This window comes from Melopsittacus undulatus, chromosome 6 (genome assembly GCF_012275295.1).
Source record: "Melopsittacus undulatus isolate bMelUnd1 chromosome 6, bMelUnd1.mat.Z, whole genome shotgun sequence".
Classification (NCBI taxonomy): domain Eukaryota; kingdom Metazoa; phylum Chordata; class Aves; order Psittaciformes; family Psittaculidae; genus Melopsittacus; species Melopsittacus undulatus.
The window spans coordinates 49,441,781-49,454,665 of record NC_047532.1 but is presented as its reverse complement, the minus strand read 5'-3'; the positions used below and the strand labels follow the sequence as shown (position 1 = coordinate 49,454,665).

General features: G+C 48.4%; 1 protein-coding gene across 5 annotated transcripts in view; it reads left to right on the top strand.

Moving 5' to 3' along the window:
• Positions 1 to 12,885, top strand: part of FGF12 (fibroblast growth factor 12) — a 231,715-nt gene that overhangs the window by 118,103 nt on the left and 100,727 nt on the right. Inside the window, exon 1 of one of the 5 annotated variants that reach the window (XM_034063860.1) lies at positions 9,241 to 10,436. The exons of the other annotated variants lie outside the window; for them this stretch is intronic. Within the exon in view, the coding sequence (XP_033919751.1) occupies positions 10,238 to 10,436 (199 nt within the window). The 5' untranslated portion in view covers positions 9,241 to 10,237. Of the gene's footprint in view, positions 1 to 9,240; positions 10,437 to 12,885 lie in introns of those variants that run through there. 5 annotated transcript variants of the gene reach the window in all.

Below are 12,885 nucleotides of genomic sequence, written 5' to 3'. Positions count from 1 at the left end.
CAGTCTTCGAATGCGAAGGCACCTTCTTGCACCCCACATTTTACAGCATTTGATGTGAGCTGGAGTGGGTAGTAGAGGCACCAATTTACTGTAGTATCTGCTATAATGAACTGAAGAAATAATATACTTGCTTCTTAACACTGAGAAGTGAGCATGTATTATTGGCATTCTTTAACAAAGATCCCCAAAATGAAACAGATGGAAAACAAAGCTTGCATGAGGCTTATGAAAACCTGTCAAGGAAGAGAGAGAGAGCACCCTTGAAGCCAGATCACAACTAACCTGCCCACACCACTGACAGGAGGTATCCTCCAGGCTGGAACAGCCCAGCACATTTTGCTTCACTTGCTTTGAGTGGGGGGGGGGGGTTCCAGGAATTCTGGGCCTCTGGGGCTGCTGAAGAGACACCAGTAGGACCCACTTCTGCTGAGGAACAGGGACCTCAGGAGCTAGGTGGGTTTGTAAAATATATTTTGTGCATCCTTTTCCCTGGTGCAGAGGATCTAGACTCTGAGTACATCAGGTTTTCAGCCCCTCTGTTGCCCTGGCCCTCTTTCAACTCTGAAGGATGCTCCTTGGGCAGAAAATCCCAACATGCCTCTGAAGCTAATAGATAGCTGGTCATCTCTGTGTGGAGTGCTGATGATCTCCACGGCTGTATTGCCACCTGTATGCAGCACAAAGCCATATTCTCCTTAATTACTGACAAAAATGTCTCTTCAGAAGCCTCCCAATAATTACTCAAGAACCCACTTAAGTGGCTTTTAATTCAGGCTCCTCATCCCCACACTCGTACATTTTCTAATTGCCAAGCACAGCTACTCTTATATATGAGCTTCTGCCAGAAGAAAGTGCACATAACTTGCCCCCTGGTTTACACTACCTTGCTTGAATTTTGGTGAGTCCATTATATTTCCAACAGGCTAGAGGGGGAGCATTCAGTCATAATGAAAGATGAAAGTTCTTACTGCTCTTGTCGTGAATTTTCCTACATTCAGCAACACTTGGCAACATTACAGCACCTTTTGCTGGAGTGCTGCTGGCTACCTTGCCAGCTCGTCCTGTTACTGGAGGCTGCCCTTGCCCCTGTCCTGGGGCAGGTGTGTCACACAGCAGACAGCTGTCCCAGAAGTGCCCATGAGCTCCTGTAAATGCCGTGGGGCAGGTGGCAAGGATGAACCATGGTCATCGTGCTAGGTGCCATAGGAGGGCCAACCAGTACTGTCCCTGGGGCAGTGGGAAGGAGAATTCCCAACTTCATAGCCTTCTTTGTATGCTTAGAAGGGGAAACTCCGGGAATCCTGACCCCTCACCCTGAAGGACCCAGCTGCATTCAAAAGGGAAGGCTTTAGGACATGACTTTGAAAGCTAAGAAGGTTCTGTTGCCTGTTTCTCCATGCTTGATGGAAGGCATTGCTCTCTCTGCTTATTTCTACTGTTTTACTGGGGTATTCTCTGGACACCAGGTCCAATCAATGACTTGTTTGTAGCTGGCTCCAACAGCCCTTTAACTGAATAATGTTTTTTTGTGTTACGTGATGGAATAAGACCAAATTGAAACTAACTGTTTCCCTGAAGTGGGAAAAAAAAAGCATACATATGAAGGTGGAGGATAAGCAAGCAAGGACAGAGAGGAGGAAAGGAATCACACTGTACAGAAATTCCTTGTCCAGGACAGGAGCTGCAGAGGTCATGAAAAAAGGAAGGAAACAGGGTTGCCCATGTCCAAAACCTAACCTTGGAAAGCCTTAGAAGAGCCCTACAAAGTGGTTAGAGCAGCTATTGCAGTTTCTGCTTTAAGCACTTCTGTAGTTCAGCAGTCTGAGGGAAAAGGTCAAAACTAATTTGTGTCAGACACATGTATGAGTGATACAGGTTGGGGGGCCATGATGGATCCCTGCAGAAGCAGCAGCCAAACAATCACTAGTGGTGCTTTTTTCCCTTGAAAAATGAATCAAAACTGTGGAAGGGAGAAAGGAAATAGTCATGTCAGAAGAGCCTGTGCACAGGGAATTAAAGACCCAGGTTCATGATGCTGCTCTGCCTTGTGCAAGAGCAAATACTTGAGTCTTGATCTTGAAAGTGGCAAGACTACCAGTTCTACCACAGCAGTGTGCCTTCTTGCTCTTCTGGCAATACACTGTGAGCTCCAAAAGGTCTTGTTTTCATTCCTTGTGGGGAAGAAACATAACTTTGAACCCAAGATTTTCTGCACAGTGGATTTCTGTTCATATTAGCTCTAATACTGACAGAAGCTGGGTGAGTCTCTGAAGTTAGGTTGAAGGGACCATTTGCGATTGCACAGTCTTGTCACCTGTTTCACTCAAGTCAGAGCTGCATTAAAATGAAACGTGCTTCTATGAACTCTGTTTCCATGTCAGTTCAGTTTATTTTCTTCACCAGACTTGCTGTGATCATTAATTACTACTGCATCAGTCTTTGTATCCTCGGCAAAGTTAGATTTCTTCAAGGCTACTGATACCTTTGCCGGATTGCAGCAGCTGTGAGAATCTGGGGAGAGTGGGCATGAGATTTCATTTTACTGAGGAGATAGAAAATTTGATATATTACTGGGAAGGGAAATAAATTACAATTTAAACAGCAAGATTTGTGTTTGGAGGCCAGGGGTATGTGGGAGAAGTGATGTATTATTCACCCAGATTTTTTTTACCCATTGCTTTAGATCAGCAGGGGATGAGGGAGTCTTCAAACTTTTTCCTAGCCGTACAACAGCTGTAATCTTGTATTTACATTTAGTGTTGAGTATGCCCTTGCAGTAGGTGGGAGAAATAAACAGGTTTGGTTAATAAGATGCAATCTGTATGCATGTAACTTCAGAGGCATCCTGAGGCCAGGATTAATGTCCCAGCACTCCTGTTCTGCAGAGTTTGATGGCAGTGGGAGTACAAGGTTTTGTCAGAGCCACTGCATTTCTCATAAGATCTCCAAACTGCAAGGAGCCTTTGCTGGGTGGCAGAGCAATGGCCTGTGCTTTGAAGCATTGCTCTTTTGACCCAGCAGGATTTGAGATATGACCTGGCTCAGGCTGCAAATGCTGGGCTTCTTATGAGTTTGGAGGCTGGATGAAGGGACAAGAGAAGTTTTGGGTCAGGGAACTTTCCAAGACCTCTTTAGGTCTGGCAGAATCCATTATGTGCAGATAGAGAGATTTATGGGTCTGGAGGGAGTTTGTAATTTCTCCTTGACAGCTCCTCTCCTTTCCTCCCATCTTGGCCTATTCCAGTGCAACACAGGTGCGTTAAGGAGGCTGATGTCTCCAATCTCCAAACCTGGACCTGCTGTGGAGCAGATAGTCCCACCAGCCCTGCCAGAGGAACATGATAGGGGTTTTGTTCTCCCTCCCTTCTTTTTATCATTCTCAATCACATAATCGGGCTGTTTTGCCTCAGCCAAGATCTAATCAGGAAGGAACTGTTTGACTTTCAGCAAAGTCAGCTTGATGGAAACTTTAAATTGAAAGGCTTTTCCTGACATGCTTGAAAATGGTTTTGGTTGGAATCAATGTTTAGCTACATGGTTACAATGTGAGGAGGTTTCGCAGCTTGAGCAGTTTTTCTTCCTCCCAGGGAGGTGGGAAAGCGTGGGCAGTCCCAAAGACCTCCTGAGCTCAGAGGTTTGGGGGCCCAGGGTCTTAAACTGTACTGTGGAGTCACACTTCCCCCTCCACCCAGACCACATCATCTTCAAGCGGGTGAGATGTAAATCTGGACACAGCCAGGTTCAGTGTCCATGGAAACTGGGCACCTCTTGCAATATTGAAACTGTAGGCCAAAACAGGCTACTGGCTATCATCAAATAGGATTCAAAGAGAGCAATGGGGATGGCTGACCTCCCCCAGGGAAGGGCAGGTTGTAGGAGCTGTCTTGTTCGTGAAGGTGCTGCTACCCTGAGGTCTGAGGACTATGTCTCTGCTCCAGACAGAGAAGGGAATGATGTGTGTGTATTCAGTCTCAGGCTCACAACAGGAGTTGTCCTGGGGTGGCTACTTCACCCATTTCAGCCTCAAGCTCCTGCTTTACATTAAAAGCACAAGGCTGCATGTTGGCTTTTCCTCGTTCTTCCATGCTGTGAATGCAGATGTAAGACCTGGGATGAAATCTCAAGTCCATGCTCTCCCTTTCCTCCCAGTTCTTTGCAGTTCCTGTGGCTTAGGACTATTAGAAGGGTTGCCACATGTGAAAAAGTCCCTAAAGGGGGTAGATGGAGGTTGTTGCTGGATGTTGGGAGAAACCCAATGAGGAAGAAGAGGTGGAGAGTGGAAAGAAGGGAGGCAGTTGTCTGTCCCGTCTTTTAAATTCAGTGGCTATAGTACAGGCGGGAAGATACTTGAGTTTTCTCAGCATGTCCTTGGGCACAGGATGCCCAGAGAAGTGGTAAATGCCCCATCCCTGGCAGTGTTCAAGGCCAGGTTGGACAGAGCCTTGAGTGACATAGTTTAGTGTGAGGTGTCCCTGCCCATGGCAGGGAGATTGGAACCACGTGATCTTAAGGTCCTTTCCAACCCTAACTATTCTACAATTCTATGATTCTATATTTAGATGGGTGCTTCTAAGCCTGGAGCAGCTGGTTAGCTTTGTGTCCCTTGTTCAGGAAGAGAGGGCTCTTAGCTCTGCCTTGCACAAGGTAATCTGCAAGCAGAATAACAATCCTTTCTTCGCTCTGCAGTGGAGACCCTTCAACGGGGCACCCACCCTGCGTCACCTTCATCACTGATCCCACTGGGGAAGGCGATGATAGAAGGGCTGATGAACGGGGCTGTTGGGGTGATAACAGCAGTTTTGAGATGAGCCCATCTTGAACAAGCCCCAGGTCTTGCCCTAACATGTGAGATAGGTGCTGGCCTGTCTGCAGGGAGGTCTCTCTCCATATGTGGGAACAGTTTCAGATGCCCCCTGCTACTACTCATTGTCAGGCTTGATTCTGGGGAGATAGCTTTTGCAGCAAGGCGTAAGCGGCAGAATCTACCCTAGACAGCATACCTTCCTGCTGTTCCCAGCAGAGACTGCCAGAACCCAGGAGACAAAGTCTTTTCAGCCATGCAGGAGTCTCCTTGAAGAGAAATGCATCATGGCATTTTCATTCTTAGACAGCTATGGTTTCCTTCAACAAAGCTTTCTTGTGTTTCTCTTCCTCCATACGGTATAGGTCACTGAAGAGAAAGAAAATCTTCTCTTAACTAGAAACCCTCCCTTCAAAAGGAAAAAACATAGATGAACATATAAAATCCAAGTAGGAATATTTATCTTTTTCTGGGCTCCATTTGGTTTCATAGTGTTGGTGCTGCCTGTGACCACTTTATGCAGCAGTGGTTTCATTCTGCAATATGCATAAATGCTTACCTGACATTTGCTTTAAGACAGACAAGCCTCACTTTTCTCTAGGCTAGAGCTGTTTCTAAAGAAACTGGATAGGCTAATGAATACTCCTCATGATGAGCTGCAAATTTTAATTGAAACTTTGAAGCAAAAAAAAAGGGGGTGAGGGGCCCATTAAATAAATTATTTTAATACAGCAATCATATGATTCAGGCTCTTCTGTGTTTATTAAAAGGCCTAGGCAGCTCAGAGCTCAGCTGTGTGAGAAAAGCCCAGAAAGCCAGCCAGTTTTCATACTCCACTGCTGTTTTAGGGCTGGATCTCTCCACGAATAGCATATTTTTAAGTGAACATGTGAATTCTTATTAGGCATCCAAACATAGCTATAAACCCATGCATTGTAAACAGAATTACCCTGCACACAAAATGGGCAAAATATTGCAAGGTCTTTTCTCTATCAGGTTACCCAGGCGTGTTTTTTTTCAAACGTCCACCCACACAGAGAGACTGGGGAATGCCAAAGCTGTGTGAGGTTTAATTATGCTAGACATGCAACAAGGGGCTCCCCGGCAAAGGATAAAGTTAATAAAACATGGATATGGGCTTAATTCTGCTTAATAAGCAGCCCTGGAAATGCACATTTTAGATGTAATTTACACAGCGTGGAAATTGGGTACAATTCTTAAGAGGTGTCTGCATGCAGACTTTCAAACTCAACAGTGCCTTCCTATTGGAAGAGATTTGTTGCTATGCTGCTGTAAAATGGTGAATTAGGCCATTCATAATTATTGGCCAGGGATGGGCTTCTTTCTTTTACCCAGTCAACTACAGCAATACACACATATATATTAAAGTGGTATTAAATTTAAATCTCTTCCTTAACTTTCATGCATATATTTTCAGTAGCTATGCAGATAAAACACCAAAAAACCTGCATATGCTTCTATCTGTAGTTTGCTCTGTGCATACAGAATTAGTAAAGCAGAGATATGCCTAATGACTGAATCCACAGAATATAGCCCATGGCTTTTGAAGGCTCTATGAAAAATAAACAGGATATTCTGTTAGCAACCCTGCGGGAATTATTACACTTCACTAAGGAAAGATGCCAATAACCTCCGTTTTGACCTAGATAGATCATTCTGTTTAGGAAGGTAAGGGAATGCAATTCTAGATCATTTCTCTGTTCAAGCCACCGAAACTCTGAAATTCAGCCAGCCCTTCATTTTAAGCCTCAGCACTGAGGACTGAAGAGTTTATTTGTCAAGTGAACAAAACCTCAGAAATGACAGTGTCTTGAAATCTTTATATTGGCCTCCTTCGATAGCACATGGCTAGTACAGAGGCTCCTGTATGCTCAGGGTGAAGTAGGGATATTTAATAAGCATCGTGAGACTGATTCTCCAACAGCCATGGGGAGTCTGACCCTCTGCTTTCTCCTGTGTGAAGGATGGGGCACAAACTGCAGGATGGGCATTATGTCTCTCTAGCATGATCAAAATACTGTCTTGCTTGTTTGTTTTATCAGTCAATGCTGTTCTCTCCTCCCCGCTTCATAGTGCACACCATGTAACTTTTTAAGAATGACAGTGCAGGTGCATAATGAAGTTGGCCTTTAGGTTCCCCACCTCTAGACTACTCTAGGCTTACTTGGTGTTTATGAAAGCATGGGCTCTCATTGGTGAAGCTGGAGCATGATCCAGAGTGGTGCAGAACAGATGTATATGCCAGTAACGTCACCAGGAGTTTATGGCAGTGTGCCTCTATTCAGAACCAAACCCCTGGACTCCTTGGCCAACTATTAAGATAGAGAGACCTGCATATTTGGGAAATGCAACATTATATTCAGTTTCACAAGCTCTGCTTTAATTCCATCACTGCAGAAGCAGAGAGGCCTGGGAGAAGGATGTCTTCTTACAGTTGACTCTTTTCAGATTAAAAATCACCAGGAAAAAAAATACTGTGACCAACGTTACCACTGATTAGGATAATTTTTAAATGCAGAGCTGCTGCTCCTAGTTTACAGCTACATAAGGAAACAAATTAGTCACATGTTAAATAACTGAAAGTTATCTAATATGGGGGTGGAATAAACCAGCATTTTTTCACCAGTGATTTGAAGACTACAGCAAAAAAAGTATCTCAATATATATATGGAAAACCTCTTTCCTGGGAAGATACCAGATTTGTTCATACCCTTTGAAGGTGAAGCTTTGGATAATTCAGTGGCATTTCAGACAGTGATTCTCTGATTGCAAACAGCTTTCTTTAGGCCATGCTTGTACATTGTACTGCAACATTCTTTGATGTCAAGTGAAATAATCTGGCAGAGAAAATTAAAATATGAAGCATTTTAGTTACAGGAAAGGGGAGAAAAATCTTGATTGATTGGGACAGTGAAATCTGCTCAAAAAAGCTGGCAGCAGTTAAAAAAAGATCAATAGCCAAATATTTATATTTCCCAAAAGGTTCTGAATATCTTCCTCCCCCATTCTCTCCCGGGGAACCTGATTCCACCTCATTTTGGCATCCATAGGGAATAAGAGTGAAAATCAGGAAGTAATGCTGGAATTTAGTTAATCTTTATGGACATAATGGGTGGTTGTTTCAGTTGCATTTTCCCCCCAACACATTAAAATAGTTTAGAGATAAGAGTTCTTGCAACAAAGTAGTTACAAAGATTATTTTGCTGAAGTTTGTCATTCCCAGGGGGTGTCACCAACTGGTTTAAAGTGCCCTCTTCATCTGGGTACATGCTTCAACTGTACACCTTCAACTGTATAGTTAGTCTTGTCCTGCCACTGGTATTCACCAAAGTGTACCTGGGGCAGGTCTTTCTCCAGCTGAGATCTCCTTTCCCTCCACTTCGACCACTGTATGCTCCCCCGAGATGCAAGATGTTCATCACTTCCTGCACATACATTCGTTAGCTCTTACTTGAACCTGAAATCTGTAGAACACCATTCTTAGGGCAACAACAGCAGTTACTCATCTGAATAGCCAGAGATGTTTTTCTGCACCTTAAATTTTGCTCGGTGCAGCTTTGTGGCTGGAGATAGGAAGCAGCCCGCCCAGCGCCCGCGGGTCAGCCCGAGCAGAGCATCTGCTAATAAACTGGTGGGCTGCGTTGGGACCCCTCTGACGACAGCCTCCGTGGCAGTGCCCACCACTGCAGTCGCGTTGCAGGCTCCCTAGGCGAGATATCGGCCCCGCGGCAGCGCAGCCCTTGGGGTGCCGGGGCTGTCGTCCCCTCTGTGCTTCCACCGAGAAGCAGGGAAAGCCACGGAGGTGGTCGGCTGCTGAGGCTGGGTGCTCGGGCACCGGGGAGGTGGACGGGTGGCTGCACAAGTGGCAGGCGGCTCCTCCGCGTGCCGGGCGGGGCTGCGGCGCGGGGGAAGCCCGGCTCCCCTGCTCGGGGGCTGCCCTGCTCGGGCGGAGGGGCAGGGCCGCCGCGAAGCTGCAGTTGCCTCTCTCTGCCTGCGCGATTTTTCTCATCCAAACCTCGATCACGTAGGATTGCGTAGAGGAGGGCGAGCGGGAGCAGCTGCAATTCCCCCCGAGCCCAGCCCAGCCCAGCCCGGCCCTGCCCGGTGGTTGCGGGGCTCCCCGCCACCTTGGCAGCAGCCCCGCGCGGCGTGGGAGTCCGGGGGGGCTTCCCCGGCCCCTCCCTCCCCTTTCCTCCCCCCGCCTCGCCTCGCTCCCCCCTCCTCTCCCCGGGCCGGGCCGGGCCGGAGGATGCAGACGGGTAGCGGGTGCGGCTCGGCTCCTCCCGGCCCCGCCGCCGTCGGGTGGCACCGCGGAGCATCCTGAGCTCCGCACCACCCCCCCCCCCCCCCCCCGGACCCCCCTCGCTCTCCTCCCCGCCTTTCATCGCTCCTCCCGCCTCCGTCTCCGCCGCGGCAGCCGAGCCCGGGGCCGACCCGGTGCCGAGAGCTCCGCGGTCTCCCGCCGGGCCGAACGATGTGGGTTGCTGCCGTCGGGGAGAGCCGCTGCCGGGGCAGAGGCGGAGAGCAGGGCTGGGAGAGCTTCCCCAACCATGGCGCTGTGAGCCCTGGGCGCCGAGCTGCGGCGATGTGAGCCCGCACCCGAGGCCGGGAGACTCTTTTTTAATTTTTATTTTTTTTTAATGTAATTTAATTACATACCTTCTTTTTCTGTTTGTTTGCTGACCTGGTGCTTTTTCTCGTGGCTGCTTTTCTGCTTTTTCCTTCCCCTCCAGCCCTCTCTGAGAGCGGAGTGGGGAGGGGGGGAATAGAGGAAGAGGAGGAGTGCAAACAGAAATGCAGCGCGGCTCGCCCTGAGCCCGGCCGGGGGTGCGGAGCAGAGCCGCGTCCATGTGCGCGCAGTGCCGCGCCGCGCCTCGGAGCCACCGCGCTGGGGCCGGGGCCGCCCGCGGGCTGGGGGGACTCTGACTCACCCCACGGCTCCTCGCCGGAGGGCGGCAGGCAGGAAGAAGCGCCGCCGCCTGCGCCCGGGCGGAGCGGCACCGCGCCGCAGGGACCCGCGGATCCTCCGCGAACCCCTTTCCTCACACCCTATCCGTTGGACAGAGCTGCCGCCGGCGAACCATTACAAGTGGGACACCAGCCTCCCGGATTTACAAGCCGCGGGGCACTGCCAGCCCGGCCAGGGGTCTCGCCGACGGCCTTCCGCGCCGAGATTTGCGCTCCCCGGGGACAGACCCATGGGCAGTGGGGTCCAACACCCAGCCATGGTTGTTAGCCCGGGCGCCCTGCTCCGCCTGGCCGGCTGAGCCCTCCCCGGCGCCGGGACTTGGGGCCGCAGCGCGTTAAGCGGGGCGTCCCCGTCCCCCGTCCCCGCGGGGCGCGGCCGCGGCTCGGCCCCAACGCCCGGGTGGCGCCCCCCGGAGAGGCGCGGCGCAGGGGGGCCCATGAGCGGCGATGGCAGCGGCTATCGCCAGCTCGTTGATCCGGCAGAAGCGGCAGGCGAGGGAGTCCAACAGCGACCGGGTGTCCGCCTCCAAGCGCCGCTCCAGCCCCAGCAAGGACGGACGCTCCCTCTGCGAGAGGCACGTCCTAGGGGTCTTCAGCAAAGTACGCTTCTGCAGCGGCAGGAAAAGGCCGGTGAGGAGGAGACCGGGTGAGTACGGAGGTCGGGGCAGTGGGGACCCGCTCCGCGGTGTGGTGCAGCAGCAGACCTGCCGGGATGGCTGCCCCTGCTCTGGGCTCTCCCGGCACCGCTGGGTACCGTCTGGGGACGGGCTTGCTTCGCACGCAACTTTTGCCAGGGTCCTGGTGGGTCTCCTGCCGCGGTTGGTGGGATGGGTGGGTACCCGCCTGCCGGCAGCATCCGGCCACCGCTGTGAAGCGTGAGCAAAGCGGGTCTTCCGGCAGAAGAGACCGAGTGGCTTCGTCTGTGCTAGCTTAACCCAGGACTGTATTTTTCCACCTCCCTGTAGGTATGTTTTATAAACAGTCTCCTCTTATTTTCTGCACAGTGACAAGGAAATCGATAAACTGATGAACAATTAGAATGGTGGTCATTCGATAACTAGATCCATCAAGTGCTACTTCACGAGCAGAGTTGCATAGGCAATTTCATTAGTTTAGAAGGCTACCTAGACAGCAGTTTGTACAGCTGTTACACCTACTATTGAGCTTGCAAGGACCCAGAAAGGCTTTTTTGGTAGTCTTCTCCCCCACCCCTCTTTTTTCCTTTGTCTTTTTTGTGCATGTATGTGCTCAGACTTGGTTCCTTGTAGAAAACTTCAGCTCTAGTGTACATGTTGCTCACATTTCCACGATGAAGTCCCAGTACCCACAGTTTCAGTTCTGAGTGGAGCTTTATGCTCTCATCCATCCTTGGTAGGTGTGAGAACTTAGTATCTGGCAAGAACGTGCCTTCTGCAATTTCTCAGTGGAATTATTATTGATTTCTTCCTTTATCTTTTTACTGCTATAAATACCATTAAGGTAAGAAAACAGAGATTGCATTAAGAAGCTGCTCTGAACATGGACTTTTCTCAGTTGTGCTTTAGTATCATGGTTAAAAAAGAGTGATGCTCGTTTACTCACCTCTTTGGGATGTACCACCAACCTGTGTAATCCTCTCATGTTTTCCATATATGTATTTTGTTTGTTCATTAGTCTTTTCGTGAAGCCCCTTCTCCACACCTGAAGCCTGCCAGTCATGACTCTACAGCAAGGTGTCAAAGCTAGCTGGGGGCTGCTCTTCTGGTCTGTAGATTGAGGTACAGGACCTGTACTCAAGTGAGGAACAGAAAGAAATACGGGCAAAGCCTCTCACATGTAGAATGCCACTTGCTGTTGTCAACAAAGGGGAAAGAACAATTACTTTGTATTAGCTGTCAGCACTCTCAATCCATAGGCTGTGGGGCAGGGACTATATTTAGCTAGCAAAATGCTTCAAGATTGACAATGCATGTGTTAGGCTGGAAAAAACAGACTCTTTAATGGTCAGTTTTAAAGCAGATACCAAAAGAGGATGCAAAATATCTGAAATGTAGCACAACTTGAAATATTCAAAGGGAAAGGAATTGCCCCTTTTTTTCATTTTCTTAAGTTATGATAAATGCTAGTTCGCTGGACAACACTAAATATTAGTTAAACTGTGAACCCAATCTGAAAAATAGCTCTTACCCCAGAAATGTGGTCATTTTGTCTCGGAAATCACTCTTCATAGGATCATGAATGGAACCTGGGAGTGTCATTGATGAAATCCTTTGCCATTCCTCTTTCCTTCCCATCTCCATCTGCTATTGAATGAGGTCCTTCGAGGGCTAAAAGGGGCTGAGAAATCTAAGTCTGTTAACGAGATTTCAAGATGCTTGTTCTCACTAAAGTTTGAGTGACTTTTACAGCAGGGTGTGGTTGGTGAGGCTTCTTGTTGGTCCTATCACAGCACAACCAGCTGCACAGATCCGATTCTGCTTCCTTTGGACTCACTAAATGCCTGTCAAGAATTGATGAATTTTAAGAATTCCCTCAGCTTGCATGGACTTTCATGCTGAGGAAGGTGTTCAATAACTTACAGACCAAAGTGACTTAAGAAGACTTTTTATTGTCTTATAAGAAGGATCAATGCTACTCAGTGCTGCAAAAATAGAGCTGTTCAGTCTTCAGAACTGTCAATCATTTGTAACCAGTACTGTGTTCATTTTATGAAATTAAAGACATAGATGAATTAAGTTGCTTTTGAAAAAAGATCAAGTGTCCTTTCCTAGGCTATGGACTATGTCTGCTTTCATTCCCATTATGCATCTTTTAAATAGAGATTTATTTCATTGGTACATCTTATTCCTGGACTCATTCCTGGTGTGCTGTTCAGAAAGCAGCATGCTATTGACTTTGCTGCTACTCGGATTGTTTTTTTTAGGGAGTGTATTGTACCCAGGTAGGTTACTCATTGCGGAGGCTCTTCTGCAATATAGAGACCTGTAGAAATACAGAGGCATAGAAAATGACATGCAAATGAAATAAAACTGGTTTAAAGAAATGTGCAGTCCGGAGACTGTGTACATAATGGTATGCTGGCTCAGTAGTTTGCAAGTCAGTGAAAGGAACTTGAG